This window comes from Pseudorasbora parva, chromosome 11, assembly GCF_024679245.1.
Source record: "Pseudorasbora parva isolate DD20220531a chromosome 11, ASM2467924v1, whole genome shotgun sequence".
In the NCBI taxonomy this organism is placed as follows: domain Eukaryota; kingdom Metazoa; phylum Chordata; class Actinopteri; order Cypriniformes; family Gobionidae; genus Pseudorasbora; species Pseudorasbora parva.
In genome coordinates, this window is record NC_090182.1 from 1,869,392 (window position 1) to 1,896,846 (window position 27,455).

Sequence of the window (27,455 nt, forward strand, 5' to 3'; positions counted from 1 at the left end):
TTCTTACATTAAGAAACATTTACTAGACAAGGAAACATTATTGTCTTGTTTTGGAAAAAAATAACCGAAAATGAAGAGAGTTTTTGCTTAAAATAAGATAAATAATCTGCCAATGGGGTGAGAAAAATAATCTTAATTCAAACAGAAAACAAGATTATTTTTCTCACCCCATTGGCAGATTATTTATCTTATTTTAAGCAAAAACTTTCTTCATTTTGAGTTATTTTCCCCAAAACAAGACGATTACTTTTGCTTGTCAATCTCTTCTGTCTGGAGATATGCATCACTTTGCCATTTGTTTTACACACAGTAATGTATTTACACTAAATTACTCTGATGTCATTTCCGTCGACCCAAATTGAAAAGCCTCCCACACACACACACAGTGGTCTAGGTTCAAAATGTTGGTGTCATTTTACAGGAAACCCTTTAAAGTTACAGAAAACACTGCTAAAAGTGATAAACATGTAAGAATATGTTGTGTAAGATGTTATAACCCCACTCAAACCACTGCCAACTGCTGGAGCTTCTGCTTTTAGAGTGAAACGCTGCACATAACTGCTTGTCTAGGATATGTAATCCTCTTTAATAATTGCATATTATCAGCGAAAAGGAGCTAGCAACAGATCCAGTGTCTATCTGTATTGCACTCGTCAAATGATTACATTTCCAACGTGTTTTCGCCTCGGTGAGTAATGTAGCCAATCACAGACATGTTTGTGGACTTCTACAACGGAATTGGCCAATCACAGGTGTTGAATTTGGAATCACTCACCGCTCAAGCGTTTGTTCAGGCGCTTAGTTCAGTTAAACACGCGCAGCAATCCTCTGTAAGTGCAGATATTGTGAAAATAAGAGATTCATTGTATACCAACGTTACTGCGGAACTTTGTGAGATTGCGTTTATTGAATGAGTGGCAGCTTTTAGTGAATATAAAGTATATTGCCACCACTACACGCTTCAAAACACTGACCCATTCACATATACCTGCGGGATTCACTTGAAAAATGTGATGAATGACAGTTATAAACATTCTTGTCGAAATGAGGCTCCTAAAATGTCAGGAAAACACGATTCCTGGCTGCATATCACCCATGGATCACTGAATCGTTGGTAAGTTGTAAGGATCGTTTGCTCTACTCGTGTTTTCCTCCATTACCTCCAGTCACGCAGCAGCTCTTCTGCCACTCAGCCCCGGCGGAGGGGGCGTTACGGCGGGAAAGTGACGTCGATGCATTCCCTCTTTATGGTGGTGGGAGGGGGTGGTGGAATGGGGTAGCAGGGGAAGGGGGAGGGGAAAAAGTGATCCCTTCAGACCTATTTGAGTAAATCTGGCATACAACATGACACAGACAAACTTCTTTTTCCACTATTTTCTGGAGTTTAGTGGAAGCAGCCCAAAGTGTCTGCAGGGTCCTAGAGCACACAGGGCCTGAGTTACACACTTTCAAAAATGAATTTATGGGGGAAAAAATCAAAAAGCGCCTACTTTTTTGGGGGGTTATAACAGCTTAGACAACATATACGTACATGTTTATGACTTTTAGCAGTGATTTATGTAACTTTAAAGGGTTTCCTGTAAAATGACACCAACATTTTGAACCTAGACCACTGTGTGTGCGAATGGGAGGCTTTTCAATTTGGGTCGGCCAAATCCAGGCGGAAATCCCAAAAAATGGCCCTGAGTGTAAGAGGTTAAATCTTCTTCAATCTCATATATAGCTCATATATATTTTATCGTCACACTTTAACTGGTAAATAATTTATTCAATGGACAAATTAAACAAACATGTAAGGCTTTTATTTGTACACATTGAAACAATAGAGTTTGGTGTGTGATTGCTTTGTCAGAGCGTCTTCCACACGCTTCTGGCTGTTTTATTTTAAATAGGCACCAGATGGCGCTGTTCTCGACACTCGGCGCCTCAAATCTTTTCCCGAAACAGTCAGGGTAACGCCTCACTGCGTCATGAGGCTTCATTTCCACATCCCTACAAAATACATGATCAAAACATAAACTCAAAAACATACCAACAGGGAAGATCACGGGGAAACGGGAGACGTAGACAATACAAGGATCCGACACAGACTGACAAACACAAGGAGCTTATAAAGGGAAGAAATCAAGAGGGAACAGGTGGGAGAAATCAACACTAATCAGAGAACAAGGGGGAGGGGTCAGACAATACATGAGCACACAAGACAGGACAGGCATGTGACAGAAGCTTGCATACTCTTCTGCTACACACTCAAAAGCATGTACTTTTTCTTCACACAAAGAGGACATACTTTTAGGACGTCGTATAAGTAGGCGAATTGGGACGCAGCATATGTAAAGCGACCTTGAGCTTTGGAAAGGCGCTATTTAAATAAAACTTCTCTAGAGTACAGTAATCCCTCATTGGTGTTCTCTGTTTTGCAGGCCAGGCTGCCTCTGAAGTGGATGGCGCCGGAGAGCATCTTCGATAAGCTTTACACCAGTCAGAGTGACGTCTGGTCGTTCGGAGTGCTGCTCTGGGAGATTTTCTCTCTGGGTGAGTCTTGAGCTGTGCCGCTTTCACTATTCAACTGCACTATATTGCCAGAAGTGTTGTGCCGCCTTCACACACACATGAGCTCCCCATTGTTAACCCGTGGGGTTTAATCTGGAGTCGGCCCACCCTCTCTAACAGCTCCAGCTCTTCTGGGAAGGCTTTCCTCAAGGTTTAGGAGTGTGTTTATGGGGATTTTTGCCCATTCTTCTAGAAGCTCATTTGTGAGGTCAGGCACTGATGTTGGACGAGAAGGCCTGGCTCTCAGTCTCCGCTCTAATTCATCCCAAAGCTGTTCTATCGGGTTGAGCTCAGGACTCTGTGCAGGCCAGTCCAGTTCCTCCACACCAAACTCCTCATCCATGTCTTTATGGACCGACGCTTTGAGCTCTGGAGCGCAGTCATGCTGGGACAGGAAGGGGCCGTCCACAAACTGATCCCACAAAGTCAGGAGCATGAAATTGTCCAAAATGTTTTGGTGAAGCATTAAGAGTTCCTTTCACTAAACTAAGGGGCCAAGCCCTGAAAAACAACCCCACCCCATAATCCCCCCTCCACCAAACTTTACACTTTTCACAATGCAGTCAGGCGAGTCCTGCTCTCCTGGCGATCACCTAACCCAGACTCGTCCATGGGATTGTCAGACTGAAGCGTGATTGGTCGCTCAGAGAACACGTCTCACTGCTCTAGAGTCCAGTGGCTGCTTTACTCCACTGCATCCCACGCTTTGCATTGCTCTTGGTGATGTAAGGCTTGGATGAGCTGCTCGGCCATGGAAACCCATTCCATGAAGCTCTCAACGCCAGGGCTCGCCAAGAATATTTGGTCACAGGCACACACAAAAAATTGCCACTAGATGGCGAGGCAGAATATAGTCAAGGGATAATTTTATTTTAATAAATGAATAAAAAAAACTCAACTCATAATAAAAAATAAAAGAGGATTTGAATAAGCCCATTATTGGCATGTTTGAGTGCTCTTAACGAAGTGTGTGTTATTATTTCCATGTTCCATATTGTGAATTATAAATGTATTTTAATTTGCTTGTCACACATGGAACCTATTGTAATAATTATTTGACATCACGTATAGCATACTTTTACGCTCATAATTATTTCTTGGCATCCTCACGTACTAAACTGCATTTTTTTAATCGTTTGTGTTTTGGAGGTAGGCTAAACGATTATTACATCGAGTGCAGAGTGATGTTAACATTTAAGATAACACTATTAAAGAGTCTAAAGAGGAACGTTAACAGCGAAAACAGGACATACAAAGAAGAGTGGGAAGACATCTGTGCGTTCATCCTACCTGCTTTTGTGAATGCAAAGCTGGTGTGTCTAATCTGCAGCGAAGTTGTCACAAATAATCCGACGGCACCACGAGATGAAGCATGGCACCTTTTTTGCTGGTTGTCTTGTCAATATTTTTGGATAAAAAGGAAGCTGAATTTGAGTTGTTATTGTTCACATGTCGCCCCGTGATATAATTAAACGGTTCAATGGTTCACTGTTCGTCTGATCATCACACCAGTCATTTCCTGACGGCTCTTTTAGAGGCGTGTCTAGCGATCCATTCCTCAGACTCTTGAATGTCTTTCAGAACTTTTCAAATTGAAAGTTCTCAATTTATCCCAAAATAAAACATTGTTGCTAAAACGTTTCTGTTTTTTTGAAGGCAAAATCACAAAAAAAAATAATTTGATTGAATGTTGATATGACTAGATTCACACTGCCCGCGGTTCGAACTCGGGTCTTTTCTGCACAGGAGTCTGACGCTCTAACGATGAGGCTAAATGCTGCGTAATTTTCCACTGGCCTCTAGAAATAACAGGAGTTTACTGCACAGTTCTCATTGGCTCGCCTCCGTTACACTGACAGATATATTTCAGAACCGGCTGCTATCAAAACAATCTGCCAGATTCCGCAGATGCGGGCGCAGGCCAGATATTATCGCTGGCGGGCCACTTTTGGCCCGCGTGCCGCCAGTGGCCGACCACTGCTCTACGCTGATCAAAATCTGTCAGACAAGTTATATTCCATAAATATTTGACATGGAATGTTTGTTAAATTGCAACACACACACACACTTTGTGCACTGGAGCGCAGTCATGCTGGGACAGGAAGGGGCCGTCCAAAAACCGTTCCCATGAAGTCAGGAGCATGAAATTGTCCAAAATGTCTTGGTGAAGCATTAAGAGTTCCTTTCACTGGAACTAAGAGGCCAACCCCTGAAAAACAACCCCACCCCATAATCCCCCCTCCACCAAACGTCACACTTGGCACAATGCAGTCAGGCAAGTCCTGCTCTCCTGGCGACGGCCAAACCCAGACTCGTCCATGGGATTGTCAGACTGAAGCGTGATTGGTCGCTCAGAGAACACGTCTCACTGCTCTAGAGTCCAGTGGCGGCTGCTTTACTCCACTGCATCCCACGCTTTGCATTGCTCTTGGTGATGTAAGGCTTGGATGAGCTGCTCGGCCATGGAAACCCATTCCATGAAGCTCTCTCCGCTGTTCTTGAGCTCATCTGAAGGCCACAGAAGTCTGGAGGTCTGGAGCTGTTGACTCTGCAGAAAGTTGGAGACTTCTGCTCACTGTGACCCTCAGCATGCGCTGACCCCGCTCTGGGATTGAACACTTCGTGGCTGAGTTGCTGTTGTTCCCAATGGCTTCCTCTTTGTTATAATCCCACTAACAGTTGAGCGTGGGATATTTAGTAGTGAGGAAATGTCAGGTATGGACTTATTGCACAGGTGGCGACCTATCACGGCCCCACGCTTGAGTTCACTGAGCTCCTGAGAGCGACCCATTCTTACACTAATGTGTGTAGAAGCGTCTGCAGGCCGAGAGCTGGAGTTATACACCTGTGGCCATGAAGAGACTGAACACCTGAACTCAGAGATTAGGAGGAGCGGCACAATACTAACGGCAGTATAGTGTGTATATATATAAAACTTTGACGGAGTCTTGTCTTCCTTGTCCCATCAGGAGCGTCTCCATACCCGGGCCTCCAGATCGATGAAGACTTCTGCAAACGACTCAAAGATGGTACCAGGATGAGGTCACCAGACAACGCGTCCCCTGAAATGTGAGCATTGATTTTGTGTGTGTGTGTGTATATATATGTGTGTGTGTGTGTAAGTGTGTGTGTATGTGTGTGTCTGTGTCCTTGTTTATATTACATTGTGGAGACCAAATGTCCCCATAAGGATAGTAAAACCTGAGATCATCACATTGTGGGAAACCAGCCAGCGGTCCCCACTTTTCAAAAGGCTTATAAATCACACAGGAGGAGTTTTCTAGAGAAAGTAAAAATGCAGAATGTTTCCTGTGATGGGTAGGTTTAGGGGCAGTGTGTGTGTGTGTGTGTGATGGGTAGGTTTAGGGGCAATGTGTGTGTGTGTGTGTGTGTGTGTGTGTGTGTGTGTGTGTGTGTGTGATGGGTAGGTTTAGGGGCAGTGTGTGTGTGTGTGTGTGTGTGATGGGTAGGTTTAGGGGCAATGTGTGTGTGTGTGTGTGTGTGTGTGTGTGTGTGTGTGATGGGTAGGTTTAGGGGCAGTGTGTGTGTGTGTGTGTGATGGGTAGGTTTAGGGGCAATGTGTGTGTGTGTGTGTGTGTGTGTGTGTGTGATGGGTAGGTTTAGGGGCAGTGTGTGTGTGTGTGTGTGATGGGTAGGTTTAGGGGCAATGTGTGTGTGTGTGTGTGTGTGTGTGTGTGATGGGTAGGTTTAGGGGCAGTGTGTGTGTGTGTGTGTGATGGGTAGGTTTAGGGGCAATGTGTGTGTGTGTGTGTGTGTGTGTGTGTGTGTGTGTGATGGGTAGGTTTAGGGGCTGTGTGTGTGTGTGTGTGTGTGTGTGTGTGTGTGTGTGTGTGATGGGTAGGTTTAGGGGCAGTGTGTGTGTGTGTGATGGGTAGGTTTAGGGGCAGTGTGTGTGTGTGTGTGTGTGTGTGTGTGTGTGTGTGTGTGTGTGTGTGTGTGTGTGTGTGTGATGGGTAGGTTTAGGGACTGTGTGTGTGTGTGTGTGTGTGTGTGTGTGTGTGTGTGAGGGGGAGGTTTAGGGGCAGTGTAGGGGGATAGAAAATACGGTTTGTATGGTATAAAAACCATTATATCTATGGAGAGTCCCCACAAAGATGTGTGTGTGTGTATATGTGTATATGTGTGTGTATATGTGTATATGTGTGTGTGTTTGTATGTGTGTGTATGTGTGTGTGTGTGTGTGTGTGTGTGTGTGTGTGTGTGTGTGTGTGTGTGTGTGTGTGTGTGTGTGTGTGTGTGTGTGTGTGTGTATGTGTGTCTGTGTGTGTGATCAGACTGATGCTGAGTGTGGTGTGTGTTCTGGCAGATATGGCATCATGTTGGCCTGCTGGCAGGGCGAGCCCAGGGACAGACCCACGTTTGCAGCTCTGGTGGAGGTCCTGGGAGATCTGCTGCAGGAGAACAGTCTGCCGGTGAGGAGGACATTAGGAGCTTCTGGCAATCCATCCAACATACAGCCGGCCCACTAGCCTGCCGTGGTCATCCTCAGCTCTAGGCAGAATAGGAGTCTGATGCTCATTGGGCTGTGATTATGGGGCGTGTTTCAACCCAACCAGGAAAGACATCAATTGGACAGACCAACAACCAATCAGAGCAACTAAGTGACGCATAACGCTATAAATGTCAACAATCCACATGTGCCAGATGTGGGCCGGATCTGGGCAGACACTATGTTGCTCTCTGGGTAAAGTCTGGGTAGATTTAGATGGTCAGCAAACAATCAGTTCTCATAATCAACGCGAATAACGCAAATTGAGCTTTTGACACGTGATTTATGCAAGTTGAAAAATCTGAACTTGCCTGGATATTCGCGCCACGTTAACCAATCAGGAGCTTGCTCTAGTAGTGAGGACACATGTGGAGACCCAGAGCTGTGCGATACATCTCCGTACTTTATAGAAACAGGGATAAAAGGATCCTGCTTGGAAGAAAGTGAGTGAGGCGGTCGGACAATCTGGTAAGTTGAGCGATACATAGGGTGATTTCCGGAGGATTGGGACACTTTTTGCCTTTGGGATGACTTGTAAAACGTGTCCCAATCCTCCTGAAATCACCCCATTGAGACTACAAGCTAGTTAAAGCCGGCAAACTGCGCTTATTCCTCAACGAGACGAGCCGCCTGGCAGAAGCCGCTCCCATGACACAAATTCATGTCTGGTGTGAAGTGAATGTCACGCGAATGAAGCGAGTAAACTCGAAACGTTAAAGCGTCCAACTACGAGTGAATAGCGCAATTTATTTGCTTAATTCACGTCTGGTGTGAACAAGGCGTAAGGCTGCACAATGAATTAAAACCAGTTAAAAACCATAGCATAATGCTATTGTGGGTTCACAAAGGCGGGTTTAATATGCCAAACTGCCAAAGTCACGCGATTTCAGCTAATGATCTCTCTGATCTGAGGACTCAAGAGTGTGTGTGGGTTTTTACCTGATCTATGATCAGTATTATACATGTGCAGACGTTTTAATGAGACTTTAGTATAATTAAAATAAATAATAGTAGTCTCTTATTAGCCTGTTTAGCAATCAAAACAAGCCCTGAAAATTGATAAAAGAGCACATATACATACACTTGATATTTAATGACATGTATAATGTGTTTATGAAAGGTGTTTTATGCTGCATTTACGCTGTTCTGACCAGCAGGGGTCACCAGCGTGTGGGGTTTCAAGCTCTTTCAAACAGTGAATCATTTTGAGTTCAATTGATTCGAAGCTTTGAAAAGCGTTGTTTTTCCCATCACTTCCCATCACACACACAGTTCAGGAAGGGTTTGAGGGGCATGATGAAGAGTTAAAGGTGTTGTCCTGACCCTAATCCAGTTGGACCAATGCATTGGAATAAACAGCTCCACCTCGTAACCTACAGGACTCGAAGGATCTGCTGCTAGTAAACACGGGGCTTTCAGGCTCTTGTAGAGTTCATGCCTCGGCGCTGACAAAACAGCATATTAGCCCGACAGTATATTAGGCAGGTGGTCATAATGTTTTGGTTCATGAGTGTATATTTTAGTGATTAGTGAAATGCATTGTCTGTTGTGTTTTTTTAAAATAGGAAATCCCATTCAATGTGTCTCAGAGTTCAGAGGACGACGGCTTCTCACAAGCGTCATCTAGACCAGCGTCTCAGGAGGAGATCAGACTGGCCTGCAACACACTGTCCACACGGTACACACACACATTTCAGATCATTCTGAGTCCACACGGTACACACACACATCTCAGATCATTCTGAGTCCACACGGTACACACACACACACATCTCAGATCATTTTGAACCCGCACGGTACACACACACACATCTCAGATCATTCTGAACCCGCACTGTACACACACACACATCTCAGATCATTCTGAACCTGGTCAAGCCTGATGAATGAAAGAATGGTTGCACTTTATTTACAGTACGTGCACTTATGTGTACTTACCCGAGAAACTACTGGTTTATATAAAGGAAAAACATGTGTTACGGTGAGGTTAAGGGTTAGTACCTAATTATTACCCAGGTATTGTAATAACTATAATAAATACATATGGGCCTCTCTATCTGACAATCCCGTGGATGAGTCTGGGTTTGGCGGTCGCCAGGAGAACGGGACTTGCCTGACTGCATTGAGCCAAGTGTAAAGTTTGGTGGAGGGGGGATTATGGGGTGGGGTTGTTTTTCAGGGGTTGGCCCCTTAGTTCCAGTGAAAGGAACTCTTAATGCTTCACCAAGACATTTTGGACAATTTCATGCTCCCAACTTTGCGGGATCAGTTTGTGGACGGCCCCTTCCTGTCCCAGCATGACTGCGCTCCAGTGCACAAAGCGTCGCTCCATAAAGACATGGATGAGGAGTTTGGTGTGAAGGAACTGGACTGGCCTGCACAGAGTCCTGAGCTCAACCCGATAGAACAGCTTTGGGATGAATTAGAGCGGAGACTGAGAGCCAGGCCTTCTCGTCCAACATCAGTGCCTGACCTCACAAATGAGCTTCTAGAAGAATGGGCAAAAATCCCCATGAACACACTCCTAAACCTTGAGGAAAACCTTCCCAGAAGAGCTGGAGCTGTTAGAGAGGGTGGGCCGACTCCAGATTAAACCCCACGGGTTAACAATGGGGAGCTCATGTGTGTGTAGAGGCGGCACAACACTTCTGGCAATATGGTGTATGTCTTAGCAAGATTATATATCTAAATGCTTAGTTTTATGATCTGTAGTTTTCAAACATATAATGCAATGATGATTGAGAGATGAACTAATAAACCTTCCGCAAACGCCTGATGACTATATTTGATACTCATGATGTTTCTAATAAATAATAGACTGATTACTGAAATATCACTAACAATATCAAAGTTATTAACGTTTACTTGATATAAATCAGATCAGATGTAAAGACACGTGAAGCACGAGCTGAAGGAGGACGTTTGTACAATTACACTGAACGACTTTTGCTTGATAAAAACGATCAGTCAGACGACAGAAGGACTAGAGGAGATTGTGTGACAGGTTTATCAGATCACGTTGATCATTTAGAGGCCTGTGGATCAGATATGAGACGGCAGAATAGTGTTTGCTAATGCTTATATGTTGGGTCTGAGATTTGAACAAACCTTTGAATTATAAATCGTGTGTTATTGGCAGTGATGCCAGTAACGCGTTACTCTAATCTGACGACTTTTTTCCAGTAGTGAGTAATCTAACGCGTTACTATTTCCAAACCAGTAATCAGATTAAAGTCATTTATCCAAGTCACTGTGAGTTACTATTCTAGTCACTTTCTTTACTAAGAAATATATTTTGCTTTCTTCTTGCGTCTCGGGGAGAGTATTTATTAATTTTAATTAAAAATGTCAGGAGATACATTGTTGACGTTACTGTTAAAAAATGCACTTCCAATAAAGTGAGTGTTGGGAAAAACGGTCGTCATTTCTGTGCTGAGGCGGCAGCGGTGTTGCTGGAAACTGCTGAATGTAACTAATAAAGTAACTTGTAATCTTACTTAGTTACTTTAAAAATCAAGTAATCTGTAAAGTAACTAAGTTACTTTTTAAACGAGTAATCAGATTACTTTTTCTGTGGCAAAACTGGTTATTAAAGACAGATGTGTGCTTTATATTCACAGATATTACAACTGCGTGCCGTTCTCCGGGTGCATTATGGTCGGAGCCTCCAGCACGAGCCACGCGCGAGTCAAGACCTTCGAGGAACTTCCTCTGGAAATGACATCACACAAGACACATCATGTACGACCTAACATACAGTCTTTATCGGCTGACGGATGTCCAGATCTGTGTGGTTTCATGCATGTGTGTGTGTGTGTGTGTGACACAAATGTGTGTAATGCCATGGGTATGACACAGGTATTACAGGAGAGGGTGAAATATGAGGACATTACCCATGGCCCCACTTTACAAAAGGCTTATAAATCACACAGGAGGAGTTTTTATGAGAAAGTAAAAATGCAGAATGTTTCCTGAGATGGGTAGGGGCTGTGTGTGTGTGTGGGTAGGTTTAGGGGTAGGGGTGGTGTAGGGGGATATAAAATACGGTTTGTACAGTATAAAAAGCATTACGCCTATAGAATGTTACATATGGCATATGTCACAAAAACAAACGTGTGTGTGTGTGTGTACAGGACAGCCAGACAGACAGCGGGATGGTTCTGGCATCAGACGAGCTGGAGAGGTTTGAACACAAGCACAGAGGAGCCATGCTGAACAAGTAGGTGGATCGCTTATCATCTGTAAGTTATCGTTTTAATCAGAGCTGGACAAATACACAACTTCATTACTTGAGTAAAAGTTAAAGTACCACTGGTCAAATATTACTCCGTTACAAGTGAAAGTTGTAAAAACTGATTTTTACTGGAGTAAAAGTACAGAAGTATTTGTTTTCAAAAGTACTTAAGTATCAAAAGTAAATTTCCTTTATTATGTCGCCGCATTATTGTATTATAGTTGTATAAATGCACATTATGCCATCATGGTTTAAGCCAGTCAGTGACGCTCCATCTGACACACTAGCAGACGACTAACTTAAACTCATTTAAATACTAAAGTTACAAAGCTCTTTATAAAGCTGCTGTCACTTTAAGGCCGAATGCACGGATCCAATACACTGATACACATCTGATATTCTCACACTGTTCACCTTCACTTAAAGGAAGTGTGTGTGAGATTGTGGCCTAAACTGGTCCTGCAATCCCTTTAAATGACTGTAGAGCGGTGTATGCTCCTCCCCCTCCCCCTGACTCTAGGTTGCCAGATTGGCTGCAGGATCAGCAGAACGTTTGTAGATCTGCAGCTGTGGTAACTAGAGCAGATCTGGCAACCCCAAACACTACTGACTCCTGATTGGTCGATCAGTAGAGGGCGGAGCTTCAGGCCAAAACACAACATGACATCATCAACATCAGCTGAGGGCAACAACAGCTTTATAATGACAATATCCTGCCGGACTACTGCTGGCAGTGATAGAAGTATTAGAAATGAACATGATTTATTAATGTCTAGAGACACATCAGGGCCATTTTATGATTCATTGAAATACATTTCCTACATACGGTTTCTTTAAGACAGAATCAACTTTGTTTATGTGAATCCTCCACTAAATGAGCATTTGGACATCCGTCTTCTTCCATTTTGCTCTAAACTATAAATCAGTGTTTAATAAATGCTGTGAAATCATTGAACTTCACGAGACTCTACAAGAGTGATTCCTGAAAGGCTTTCTGCAAAAACCCAAACACCTTTAAAAGAAGAAAAAAATCATCACTGACTTTCAAAGCTGCGACAGAAACGACTTTCCACTTCGAGGACCTTGATAGAAATGTAGTGGAGTAAAAAGGACGATATTTGTCTTTCAGATGGAGTGAAGTTAAAGTCAGAAGATTACAGAAAAAATAATACTCCAGTAAAGCACAGAGACTCAAACAGTGAACTTCAGTACAGGACTCGAGTGAATGTATTTAGTTACTGTTTTTCATTCACTTTTCCTTCCCTGTGGTGTGCAGTGTGTCAGTGGGCCGCAGCACAGAGTGGCTCATAAGCTCCCCGTCCGCCATTACATCCCGCCCTCCATTCTTCAGCCAACTCTCAGGCCAAACCTTCTACAACAACGAGTACGGCCAGCTGTCAGAGGAGGGCGTCAGCGACTTCTTCTCCTCCTCGGATCAGTCCTGCCCGGCAACATCCAACCTGTAACTGCACTGATTGGCCAGCCATACCCAGGCCCCGCCCCCTCACCACTAACTGAACTGATGCCTAGCTTTGTAAAGTTCTCTCAGCAGCCACTGGGTGGCACCATTACGGCAAAGTATTTTAACACCTTATATATCTTTATATAAAGAGTAAACTTCTTTTTATTTGTACAAAAAAAGACAAAATGAAGGGAGAAAAAAATAAAGGAATATATCTTCTTTTGACTCGTTTCTTCATATTTCCAACACTCATAATGAATGATTTCTGAAGGATCATGATCACTGAAGACTGAAGGAAACATCCTGAACATTCAGCTCTGATAGCAGAAATAATCAGCATTTAAAGTATAATAAATTGAAAAACTATTATTTTAATTGTAATAATATATCACAATATTACATTTTTATCTGTATTGTTGATCAAATAAATGCAGGCTTGATGAGCAGAAGAAACTTCTTTCAAAAACATTTCAGATAGTAAAGTGTCCAAACGTTCGGCCTGTCCTGTAATGTTTCTCTGGTGTGACACATTATACCCAACAATCCTTTATACAGTGAGCACAGTCAACATGATTCACACACTTTGACCTGAGTGTGTTATGCTGAAGTGTTTGCTAATGTGACCTTTGACCCTACAGACTGAACTAAATGAAGCGTTGCTTGCTCATTGGTCGAGCTAAACTAGTGTTATCTACTTGTAATCTAACAGCTGATTGGTTGATCCATTACATCCCTCTATATCAGTTATCTGACATTATCAAGATGAGTTTGTTTTGACACAGTTTAAGTCGTATTTTATCACCATTTTCTGAACTATAGCGAATAAACTGTGATAATGTGAGAAAATTGTGTCTGAATAAATTTTCGCGGGTCCCCTTACAGTGAAGCCACCATTTTGCTCCGCCATGTTTCTATGGTGGCCCAATGGGGACAAAGCTCTCTACAGAGCACTAGCTACTCTCTGCTGTCTCAGACGACTACATATTTGTCCAGTGTGGGCCACCGAAGCTTCTCTATGTGCTCCAAGCAGTCGGGGGTGCAATTCACTACTAAAATTTACACAGCGCACCTTTAACTTTTAGAATCCTGAAAAAAGTGCTTCCACAACATGTTAAGCAGCACAACTGTTTCCAAAATCAATAAATAACCATCATCATCACCTGAGAATGGTTAGTGAAGGATCATGTGACTGAAGACTGGCGTAATGATGATAAATTCAGCTTTGAACACAGGAATAAATCACACTTTACTATAGATTCACACAGAGAACAGATGTTTTACATTAGAACCATATTTCACATTTTTACTGTATTTTCTGTATTTTTGGTTAAATAAATGCAGGCTTGATGAGTGTAAGACTTCTTCCAAAAACATTTAAAATAGTTTTGTATAATATTATCCAACGGTTCTTTCTTGTTCTGGAATCTGATTGGCTGAGAGCCTTTCGTGTGATATCACTCCGCTGCAGCTATGTCATGGCGGCCGAGTAAATCGAGCATTTTAACACTATTTTTTTTTTTTTAGTTTTAAGGGTGTTTTTAGACGAGAATGTAGTTATTTAAACCAGTGATTTATATATAAACATATATTACAATGTGTTAGAAGCTTCTCAGATGTGAGCTCCAGACCGTCAGCGGCCGTTCGGCGCTCGTGTACCCGCAGATAACAGCTTCATCTCGGCCAGTCCTTCGAGGATTTATCGCTGGTTCTTTTGTAGCTAGTAGTTAAACGTGAGATATAATTAAATTGGCGTATTTCAAACGGGCAATTTTTGTATTGTTAATCTCTAACTTGTTTCAGAGAAAAGTCGATTTGGCTAGTTTTTCATTGCATTTTTTTGGCTAAAATCTGAGGCTATAAAGTTGCTTTTGTACTTTGACTTAACTGTTTGCTTGTGTTTATTTCCTATTGTACAAACGTTTTATACTTTTATAATGGCTAATATTGTTTATTTAAATATTCAGTAATATTTAATATAACATGCTGTCGTATTTGGTATTGATAGTTTTAATTTCCACTTCAATGATAAATTATTACGCCATTAGATGGCAGCAAATTAGTTCATGAGTGAGTAGCAAAGACTTTTATATTGAAATACCTTTTTTACTAAAACATCTAAAACGCAACCTACAAATACAGTGGCTAGCTCTGAAAATCCCCATATTAGAAAGGACAAATATCGCTTTCTACAGTGGACATTTAAAATGATTTTGTGATTATGAAAGATTGACCAGACGAATTTCAGCTATATTATGCAGGTAATACATAACAGTTACTCTTCTCTACATAATCTTCAGTTAAGCGATGTCCCTTCGTTTCTACTGTAAGGTGGAGTTTGAGAATAACAGGCTGAACTGTTGAACTGTTTATTTGAAGAGATTTTAATCCGTGGCGGAAGGAAGTAGTTCCGCACAAAATATGTTAAAATACTCGGTTGTCGTTTGTCTGTTTGTTTACCTTGTGCTGTTGAACTGTTATTCAAACACAAAATCACACTCATAGCTGTGCGATATCAGCACGCGGTGATTACTTTACGGCCGAATCACAGCCATGCTGAGATAGTGCTGTCAAAATTAGCGCGTTAACGCATGCAATTCAAAAACAAAATGTCAGATGTACGCAATTAAAGCAACAAAAAATCGGTCATCCTTGGGCTACATTAATATGATCCTGCTCAAGCGTGGCGCTGTCTGTGAATGTCCTGACTATGACACACACACACACACACACACACACACACACACACACACACACACACACACACACAAACAAACGTGTGCCAGGTTCTCTCTTTATTACACGTTTTAACGATCAATGCCCATTTTGTTGAGTATTCTCGTAAGACACAGTGCTGCCTTCACTTTAAGAGTCATTTTTTTCACTCTTTAAGTTAATTTAAGCAGTCTAAAGTGAGCTTAAAGAGTGAGAAAATGACTCTTAAAGTGAAGGCAGCACTGTGTCTTTAAAGTTCATCAAAGAACTAAGAAAACATTGTAGCTTTAAAGGGATAGTTCACCCAAAAATGAAAATTACAGCATGATTTACTCCTCTTCAAGTCATCCTATATGTATATGACTTTCCTCTTTGGACTAATGCAATCAGTTATGTTGAAAAAGTCCTGGCCAATCCAAGCTTTTTTTAATAGCAGTGATTGTGGACAGATGCACTATTATGATGGACAGATGCACTATTATGATGGACAGATGCACTATTATGATGGACAGATGCACTTTTATGATGGACAGATGCACTTTTATGATGGATGGATGCACTTTTATGATGGATAGATGCACTTTTATGATGGATGGATGCACTTTTATGATGGATAGATGCACTTTTATGATGGATAGATGCACTTTTATGATGGACAGATGCACTTTTATGATGGATAGATGCACTTTTATGATGGACAGATGCACTTTTATGATGGATAGATGCACTTTTATGTTGGACAGATGCACTTTTATGATGGACAGATGCACTTTTATGATGGATAGATGCACTTTTATGATGGACAGATGCACTTTTATGATGGACAGATGCACTTTTATGATGGACAGATGCACTTTTATGATGGACAGATGCACTTTTATGATGGACAGATGCACTTTTATGATGGATAGATGCACTTTTATGTTGGACAGATGCACTTTTATGATGGACAGATGCACTTTTATGTTGGACAGATGCACTTTTATGATGGACAGATGCACTTTTATGATGGACGGATGCACTTTTATGATGGACGGATGCACTTTTATGATGGACGGATGCACTTTTATGATGGACGGATGCACTTTTATGATGGACGGATGCACTTTTATGATGGATAGATGCACTTTTATGATGGACAGATGCACTTTTATGATGGACAGATGCACTTTTATGATGGACAGATGCACTTTTATGATGGACAGATGCACTTTTATGATGGACAGATGCACTTTTATGATGGACAGATGCACTTTTATGATGGACAGATGCACTTTTATGATGGACAGATGCACTTTTATGTTGGACAGATGCACTTTTATGATGGACAGATGCACTTTTATGATGGATAGATGCACTTTTATGATGGATAGATGCACTTTTATGATGATAGATGCACTTTTATGATGGACAGATGCACTTTTATGATGGACAGATGCACTTTTATGATGGACAGATGCACTTTTATGATGGACAGATGCACTTTTATGATGGATAGATGCACTTTTATGTTGGACAGATGCACTTTTATGTTGGACAGATGCACTTTTATGATGGACAGATGCACTTTTATGATGGATAGATGCACTTTTATGTTGGACAGATGCACTTTTATGATGGACAGATGCACTTTTATGTTGGACAGATGCACTTTTATGATGGACAGATGCACTTTTATGATGGACAGATGCACTTTTATGATGATAGATGCACTTTTATGATGGACAGATGCACTTTTATGATGGACAGATGCACTTTTATGATGGACAGATGCACTTTTATGTTGGACAGATGCACTTTTATGATGGATAGATGCACTTTTATGATGGACAGATGCACTTTTATAATGGATAGATGCACTTATATGATGGACAGATGCACTTTTATGATGGATAGATGCACTTTTATGATGGATAGATGCACTTTTATGATGGATAGATGCACTTTTATGATGATAGATGCACTTTTATGATGGACAGATGCACTTTTATGATGGACAGATGCACTTTTATGATGGACAGATGCACTTTTATGATGGATAGATGCACTTTTATGTTGGACAGATGCACTTTTATGTTGGACAGATGCACTTTTATGATGGACAGATGCACTTTTATGATGGACAGATGCACTTTTATGATGGATAGATGCACTTTTATGATGGACAGATGCACTTTTATGTTGGATAGATGCACTTTTATGATGGATAGATGCACTTTTATGATGGACAGATGCACTTTTATGATGGATAGATGCACTTTTATGATGGACAGATGCACTTTTATGATGGACAGATGCACTTTTATAATGGATAGATGCACTTATATGATGGACAGATGCACTTTTATGATGGACAGATGCACTTTTATGATGGACAGATGCACTTTTATGATGGACAGATGCACTTTTATGATGGATGGATGCACTTTTATGATGGATAGATGCACTTTTATGATGGATGGATGCACTTTTATGATGGATAGATGCACTTTTATGATGGATAGATGCACTTTTATGATGGACAGATGCACTTTTATGATGGATAGATGCACTTTTATGATGGACAGATGCACTTTTATGATGGATAGATGCACTTTTATGTTGGACAGATGCACTTTTATGATGGACAGATGCACTTTTATGATGGATAGATGCACTTTTATGATGGACAGATGCACTTTTATGATGGACAGATGCACTTTTATGATGGACAGATGCACTTTTATGATGGACAGATGCACTTTTATGATGGACAGATGCACTTTTATGATGGATAGATGCACTTTTATGTTGGACAGATGCACTTTTATGATGGACAGATGCACTTTTATGTTGGACAGATGCACTTTTATGATGGACAGATGCACTTTTATGATGGACGGATGCACTTTTATGATGGACGGATGCACTTTTATGATGGACGGATGCACTTTTATGATGGACGGATGCACTTTTATGATGGACGGATGCACTTTTATGATGGATGGATGCACTTTTATGATGGACGGATGCACTTTTATGATGGACAGATGCACTTTTATGATGGACAGATGCACTTTTATGATGGACAGATGCACTTTTATGATGGACAGATGCACTTTTATGATGGACAGATGCACTTTTATGATGGACAGATGCACTTTTATGATGGACAGATGCACTTTTATGATGGATAGATGCACTTTTATGTTGGACAGATGCACTTTTATGTTGGACAGATGCACTTTTATGATGGACAGATGCACTTTTATGATGGATAGATGCACTTTTATGTTGGACAGATGCACTTTTATGATGGACAGATGCACTTTTATGATGGATAGATGCACTTTTATGATGGATAGATGCACTTTTATGATGATAGATGCACTTTTATGATGGACAGATGCACTTTTATGATGGACAGATGCACTTTTATGATGGACAGATGCACTTTTATGATGGACAGATGCACTTTTATGATGGATAGATGCACTTTTATGTTGGACAGATGCACTTTTATGTTGGACAGATGCACTTTTATGATGGACAGATGCACTTTTATGATGGATAGATGCACTTTTATGTTGGACAGATGCACTTTTATGATGGACAGATGCACTTTTATGTTGGACAGATGCACTTTTATGATGGACAGATGCACTTTTATGATGGACAGATGCACTTTTATGATGATAGATGCACTTTTATGATGGACAGATGCACTTTTATGATGGACAGATGCACTTTTATGATGGACAGATGCACTTTTATGATGGACAGATGCACTTTTATGTTGGACAGATGCACTTTTATGATGGATAGATGCACTTTTATGATGGACAGATGCACTTTTATAATGGATAGATGCACTTATATGATGGACAGATGCACTTTTATGATGGATAGATGCACTTTTATGATGGACAGATGCACTTTTATGATGGATAGATGCACTTTTATGATGGATAGATGCACTTTTATGATGATAGATGCACTTTTATGATGGACAGATGCACTTTTATGATGGACAGATGCACTTTTATGATGGACAGATGCACTTTTATGATGGATAGATGCACTTTTATGTTGGACAGATGCACTTTTATGTTGGACAGATGCACTTTTATGATGGACAGATGCACTTTTATGATGGACAGATGCACTTTTATGATGGACAGATGCACTTTTATGATGGATAGATGCACTTTTATGATGGACAGATGCACTTTTATGATGGACAGATGCACTTTTATGATGGACAGATGCACTATTATGATGATAGATGCACTTTTATGATGGATAGATGCACTTTTATGATGGACAGATGCACTATTATGATGATAGATGCACTTTTATGTTGGACAGATGCACTTTTATGATGGACAGATGCACTATTATGATGATAGATGCACTTTTATGATGGACAGATGCACTTTTATGTTGGACAGATGCACTTTTATGATGGACAGATGCACTATTATGATGATAGATGCACTTTTATGATGGATAGATGCACTTTTATGATGGACAGATGCACTTTTATGATGGACAGATGCACTTTTATGATGGACAGATGCACTTTTATGATGGACAGATGCACTTTTATGATGGACAGATGCACATTTATGTTGGACAGATGCACTTTTATGATGGACAGATGCACTTTTATGATGATAGATGCACTTTTATGATGGATAGATGCACTTTTATGATGGACAGATGCACTTTTATGATGGACAGATGCACTTTTATGATGGACAGATGCACTTTTATGATGGATAGATGCACTTTTATGATGGACAGATGCACTTTTATGTTGGACAGATGCACTTTTATGATGGATAGATGCACTTTTATGATGGACAGATGCACTTTTATGATGGACAGATGCACTTTTATGATGGACAGATGCACTTTTATGTTGGAGAGATGCACTTTTATGATGGATAGATGCACTTTTATGATGGACAGATGCACTTTTATGATGGATAGATGCACTTTTATGATGGACAGATGCACTTTTATGATGGACAGATGCACTTTTATGATGGACAGATGCACTTTTATGATGGATAGATGCACTTTTATGTTGGACAGATGCACTTTTATGATGGACAGATGCACTATTATGATGATAGATGCTCTTTTATGATGGATAGATGCACTTTTATGATGGACAGATGCACTTTTATGATGGACAGATGCACTATTATGATGATAGATGCACTTTTATGATGGATAGATGCACTTTTATGATGGACAGATGCACTTTTATGATGGATAGATGCACTTTTATGATGGACAGATGCACTTTTATGATGGACAGATGCACTTTTATGATGGACAGATGCACTTTTATGATGGATAGATGCACATTTATGTTGGACAGATGCACTTTTATGATGGACAGATGCACTTTTATGATGATAGATGCACTTTTATGATGGATAGATGCAATTTTATGATGGACAGATGCACTTTTATGATGGACAGATGCACTTTTATGATGGATAGATGCACTTTTATGATGGACAGATGCACTTTTATGATGGATAGATGCACTTTTATGATGATAGATGCACTTTTATGATGATAGATGCACTTTTATGATGGATAGATGCACTTTTATGATGGACAGATGCACTTTTATGATGGATAGATGCACTTTTATGATGGACAGATGCACTTTTATGATGGACAGATGCACTTTTATGATGGACAGATGCACTTTTATGATGGACAGATGCACTTTTATGATGGATAGATGCACTTTTATGATGGACAGATGCACTTTTATGATGGATAGATGCACTTTTATGATGGACAGATGCACTTTTATGATGGACAGATGCACTTTTATGATGGACAGATGCACTTTTATGATGGACAGATGCACTTTTATGATGGACAGATGCACTTTTATGATGGACAGATGCACTTTTATGATGGACAGATGCACTTTTATGATGGACAGATGCACTTTTATGATGGACAGATGCACTTTTATGTTGGACAGATGCACTTTTATGATGGACAGATGCACTTTTATGATGGACAGATGCACTTTTATGATGGACAGATGCACTTTTATGATGGACAGATGCACTTTTATGATGGACAGATGCACTTTTATGATGGACAGATGCACTTTTATGATGGACAGATGCACTTTTATGATGGACGGATGCACTTTTATGATGGACGGATGCACTTTTATGATGGATGGATGCACTTTTATGATGGACAGATGCACTTTTATGATGGACAGATGCACTATTATGATGATAGATGCACTTTTATGATGGATAGATGCACTTTTATGATGGACAGATGCACTTTTATGATGGATAGATGCACTTTTATGATGGACAGATGCACTTTTATGATGGACAGATGCACTTTTATGATGGACAGATGCACTTTTATGATGGATAGATGCACATTTATGTTGGACAGATGCACTTTTATGATGGACAGATGCACTTTTATGATGGACAGATGCACTTTTATGATGGATAGATGCACTTTTATGATGGACAGATGCACTTTTATGATGGACAGATGCACTTTTATGATGGATAGATGCACTTTTATGATGGACAGATGCACTTTTATGATGGACAGATGCACTTTTATGATGGACAGATGCACTTTTATGTTGGACAGATGCACTTTTATGATGGACAGATGCACTTTTATGATGGACAGATGCACTTTTATGATGGACAGATGCACTTTTATGATGGACAGATGCACTTTTATGATGGATAGATGCACTTTTATGATGGACAGATGCACTTTTATGATGGACAGATGCACTTTTATGATGGACAGATGCACTTTTATGATGGATAGATGCACTTTTATGATGGACAGATGCACTTTTATGATGGACGGATGCACTTTTATGATGGACGGATGCACTTTTATGATGGACAGATGCACTTTTATGATGGACGGATGCACTTTTATGATGGACAGATGCACTTTTATGATGGATAGATGCACTTTTATGATGGACAGATGCACTTTTATGATGGACAGATGCACTTTTATGATGAACAGATGCACTTTTATGATGGACAGATGCACTTTTATGATGGACAGATGCACTTTTATGATGGACAGATGCACTTTTATGATGGATAGATGCACTTTTATGATGGACAGATGCACTTTTATGATGGACAGATGCACTTTTATGATGGACAGATGCACTTTTATGATGGACAGATGCACTTTTATGATGGATAGATGCACTTTTATGATGGACAGATGCACTTTTATGATGGACAGATGCACTTTTATGATGGACAGATGCACTTTTATGATGGATAGATGCACTTTTATGATGGACAGATGCACTTTTATGATGGACAGATGCACTTTTATGATGGACAGATGCACTTTTATGATGGACAGATGCACTTTTATGATGGATAGATGCACTTTTATGATGGACAGATGCACTTTTATGATGGACAGATGCACTTTTATGATGGACAGATGCACTTTTATGATGGATAGATGCACTTTTATGATGAATAGATGCACTTTTATGGACTTTAAAACAGAAACAGCCATTCACTGCCATTATAAAGCTTGGAAGAGTCAGGACTTTTTTAATATAACTCTGTCGCACAGACGACGGATGGCTTGAGGGCGAGTAAATCATGGGGTTAATTTCATATTTGGGGAACTATCCCTTAAATAAGGATTCATCTATATTTAATTTATAATTTATGCAGTTAAGACTGTAAAGTGTCTGATAATGTTATTTAATTTCTGTATATTGATTATATATGAAGGCCACAGGTAAATATGACAGTTTATGTGAAGATTATTTTAAATTCACTTAAAAGTTATTTTTTTAAAGCCTAATATAGAAATTGACAGCTTTCAGTGATACAGTAATATTGAATGTCTATGATTAATATTTCATAGAGACATCAGTAATTCATAACAAATATTTAAAATATACTGTATTTGTTGTTTCTACATTCATTTGGAGAGTAACTGTGAAATTATTAGGCTACAATATAAAAAGTATTAAAAACTCTGGTTTTAATCATGACAGAAATAATGTGCAATTAATTAGTACATCAATTGAAATCACTAATATACATACATCTGTGTGTGAGTGTGTGTGTGTGTGTATGTATATATAAGTACAATAAACAAAGTACACATTTAATAACCCAATTAAGAAAACAAAAGTCTTGTTACATGGCCCCATAATGTTTGTTTAGAGTGTTTTGCAGCATTATGACAGACCTTTATTAATATCATGAAAGAAACCACTAACCCAAGACACACACTCACACACACAGAGAAGCGGGCTGTGTCTGTGGTTTAATCTAACCATGGTGTAAACAGACACAAATCAATGATGCTGATGCTGATGACGTCCATGTGGCTGAATGATATCTGCTAACACGGCAGCTCAACCTAAACCTCTACAGCTTCTGAAAGACTGCGAGGCTCAGATGGAGGCTGTGGTTTCCATTCTCGCTGTGGCAACTGAAAAACAATGTCAACAGCACATCTGAGCGACGAGTGTCAGCCAGAATAAGACCACAACACCGCCAGGAAGCCCTTCCAGCTCGGGCTGACAGGCCTTAAACTAGCCTTAATCTCCACAGCAATACAAGCCGAAACATTACAGGAACCTTTATAGACAGACATAACCTCAGAAAACATTCCTTCAGCAGTCTTTAGATAAGACTAGAAACAATCATAACTTCCCTTCAGTCGAACGAGAGCACAGAAAACAGGCCTACAATATCAGACACCAGATTAAATCCCAGCATGCAAACTGCAAACACTGCTCTCCTTCCTCAGTCATTCTGTCGTGTTTCCAGTCCAAATATCGAACAACTCTTAAATCAAGATGCATTTACTAGATCAGTAAAACCACATAAGATATTTTTCCTAGTTTTGTTGAAAATAAAATCTAAATGAAGAGAGTTTTTGCTTAAAACAGGCACAATGATCTGCCAATGGGGTGAGGAGAATAATCTGATTTCTGATTGAAATCTTGTTTCTTGTTTCCGAACAGAAATCAGATTATTTTTCTCACCCCATTGGCAGATCATTGTGCCTGTTTTAAGCAAAAACTCACTTCATTTAGATGTTATTTTCAACAAAACAAGGAAAAAACATCTTGTCATTTTTGCTTATCTAGTAATATTAAGATATTTGGACTGGAAACAAGAAGAAATACTAAATAAGAAGAGCGTTTTTTGCAGTGCTGCTTTAAACACGTACAGGTTCATCTCCTGTCCAGAAATCAGTCCGATTCCAGGAACATTACAGTCGTTTGCAATGCATTTTCATGATAATAAAATATATTTAACCCCAAATGCATCATTCTCGAGTGTAATGCAGAAGAGTTATTTAAATTAGGCACATATTAAAGGCAATTCTTCAGGGTTTCCGCCGGTCTTCATTTGACCTTCCTCAATCTAAGGCCTTAAACTCTTCAATTCTGGCAGAAAGTCTTAAATTCAATATAATGCATTAAATCAGGGCCTTATGATTTCTGTGATGGATGGAATTGCAGAATCCATTCATGAAAATGTAATTTACTGTATAAAGCAGAATGTCTCATATGAATAAATCAACAGTCGTCAGACTCTTAAAGGGCCAGTTCACCCATTAATGACAATCCTGGGATCGTTTACTCGTCCTAATGTCGCTCCTTCATCGTATAAAGCCATCGTGTGTCTGCAGAACATCTGGAATAATCTGCTCGATCCATACGGATCAAAGGGATTTTGCAGCAAAAATCTGCCAATGTGTTCATAAAAATCAACTTTATTGAGATGAGAGGAATGGTCATACCCATTGATGATATTTGCCCTTGTTTTAAGCTCAAACTCACTTCATTTCGTTCAGTTTCTCAGAAAACAAGACTTTGTTTCTTCATTTCACACGTCATTAGTGTGTCTTAGGATCTGTTTATGAACTTTCTGCAGTGCAAAACTGTCAATGGAGGGAGAGAAGTCTCTCAGATTTCATTAGATATCTTCTTTTGTGTTCAAATCTAATCTGACCATTACAGCAGAGTCCAGGGACATTAAAACATATTTCATAAGGCTCTTAATATAACGGCATGCACTAAAGAAAGGAAGTCTTTCCTCAAGATTTCTGTTCTCCAGCTCTAATAATCAAAACATCCTTAAATCCAGACACACTAATGACGCGTGAAATGAAGACATAAAGAGAAACTGAACAAGATGAAGTGAGTTTGAGCTAAACAGGAGCAAATATCATCATTGGTATGAACATTACTCTCATCTAAATGGTGATTTTTATGAACACACTGGCATTTTTGCTCTTGTTTTAATCATAACATCACAAGATTTCTGATCTTAAACTTTGAGCTTTTTTTTGTCAAATGAGTTGTGAAGTGATGGAGAATTGTATCCTCAGACTCTGACGTCTCACTCATACACTCATTGTGTGCTTTAGAGGACATAGAGTTTATTCCTGACCCTTCATAACCCTGATTCTCAGAGACCGTATACTGTAATAGGAACTTAAAGGGTTTAATAGTCATGCAAATAAACCGCACATTGCACATTTTTTTGTCCATTTAATTTTGAAGTGCAATATGACCCCAAAATTGAATATTTGAGAATAACCCTTATCATGTAAAGCAGTTGCATATCAGCTCAAATGTCATTTAGTGTTGTGTTTAATCACTATAACACACACACACACACACCCTGCGAGGGAAAGACGGGTTCTTTCCGATCAGCCTGTGCTGGTGATATGAGGAGATGATTGCTTTAACGCTCAGAGATGCCAGCAGTGTGTCAGAATGAGTGAAGTCTTCAGGTGTGATGGTGAGCATCATGACATCTTCCCGATTTGGATCTTCTTCCAGGCTTCCGAGGCTGTGAATATGCAGGAGTCAATGATGCCGGCCACTGTGAACGTCCCGCCGATGATGGCGCAAATCTGACCAAAGAGAGAGAGAGATAGAGAGAGAGAAAGTTGATGTACAGTACTGTGCAAAAATCTTAGGCACGTTAGTATTTTGACCCTCCACAAATGTTTTTAAGCCAGTTATTTCTAGGGTTGGGAACTGAAACCTGGTGCCAATATTGCCTTTATAACCGTTTTTTACCGGAGCGAATCAGAACGCAGATTTCAGTTCCTAATATACACTCCCCTAAAGGATTATTAGGAGCACACTCTAATACTGTGTTTGACCCTTTCGCCTTCAGAACTGCCTTAATTCTCCGTGGCATTGATCAACAAGCTGCTGAAAGCATTCTTTAGAAATGTCCGCCCATATTGATAGGAGAGCATCTTACAGTTGATGGAGATTTGTGGGATGCACATCCAGGGCACGAAGCTCCCGTTCCACCACATCCCAAAGATGCTCTATTGGGTTGAGATCTGGGGACTGTGGCGGCCATTTTAGTGCAGTCAACTCATTGGCATGTTCAAGAAACCAATCTGAAATGATTGGAGCTTTGTGACATGGTGCATTATCCTGCTGGAAGTAGCCATCAGAGGATGGGCACATGGTGGTCATAAAGGGATGGACATGGTCAGAAACAATGCTCAGGTAGGCCGTGGCATTTAAACGATGCCCAATTGGCACTAAGGGGCCTAAAGTGTGCCAAGAAAACATCCCCCACACCATTACACCACCACCACCAGCCTGCACAGTGGGAACAAGGCATGATGGATCCATGTTCTCATTCTGTTTACGCCAAATTCTGACTCTACCATCTGAATGTCTCAACAGAAATCGAGACTCATCAGACCAGGCAACATTTTTCCAGTCTTCAACTGTCCAATTTTGGTGAGCTCATGCAAATTGCTATTTGTAGTGGAGATGAGTGGTACCCGGTGGGGTCTTCTGCTGTTGTAGCCCATCCGCCTCAAGGTTGTGTGTGTTGTGGCTTCACAAATGCTTTGCTGCATACCTCGGTTGTAACGAGTGGTTATTTCAGTCAAAGTTGCTCTTCTATCAGCTTGAATCA

At 40.3% G+C, this 27,455-nt stretch overlaps 2 protein-coding genes across 3 annotated transcripts in view; one reads left to right on the plus strand and one right to left on the minus strand.

The window, feature by feature from the left end:
• The window catches only part of flt4 (fms related receptor tyrosine kinase 4), a 106,615-nt gene extending 93,637 nt beyond the window's left edge, over nucleotides 1–12,978 (plus strand). For both annotated transcript variants that reach the window (XM_067456782.1, XM_067456781.1), the window contains exons 24-30: nucleotides 2,424–2,535; nucleotides 5,523–5,622; nucleotides 6,881–6,986; nucleotides 8,629–8,741; nucleotides 10,684–10,804; nucleotides 11,197–11,282; nucleotides 12,574–12,978. In XM_067456782.1, the coding sequence (XP_067312883.1) occupies nucleotides 2,424–2,535; nucleotides 5,523–5,622; nucleotides 6,881–6,986; nucleotides 8,629–8,741; nucleotides 10,684–10,804; nucleotides 11,197–11,282; nucleotides 12,574–12,763 (828 nt within the window). In that variant the 3' untranslated portion in view covers nucleotides 12,764–12,978. The remainder of the gene's footprint in view (nucleotides 1–2,423; nucleotides 2,536–5,522; nucleotides 5,623–6,880; nucleotides 6,987–8,628; nucleotides 8,742–10,683; nucleotides 10,805–11,196; nucleotides 11,283–12,573) is intronic.
• Nucleotides 12,979–24,611: 11,633 nt separating this feature from the next.
• Nucleotides 24,612–27,455, minus strand: part of ergic1 (endoplasmic reticulum-golgi intermediate compartment 1) — a 47,213-nt gene continuing 44,369 nt past the window's right edge. Inside the window, exon 10 of the mRNA XM_067456783.1 lies at nucleotides 24,612–26,418. Coding sequence (XP_067312884.1) covers nucleotides 26,311–26,418 — 108 coding nt within the window. The 3' untranslated portion in view covers nucleotides 24,612–26,310. The remainder of the gene's footprint in view (nucleotides 26,419–27,455) is intronic.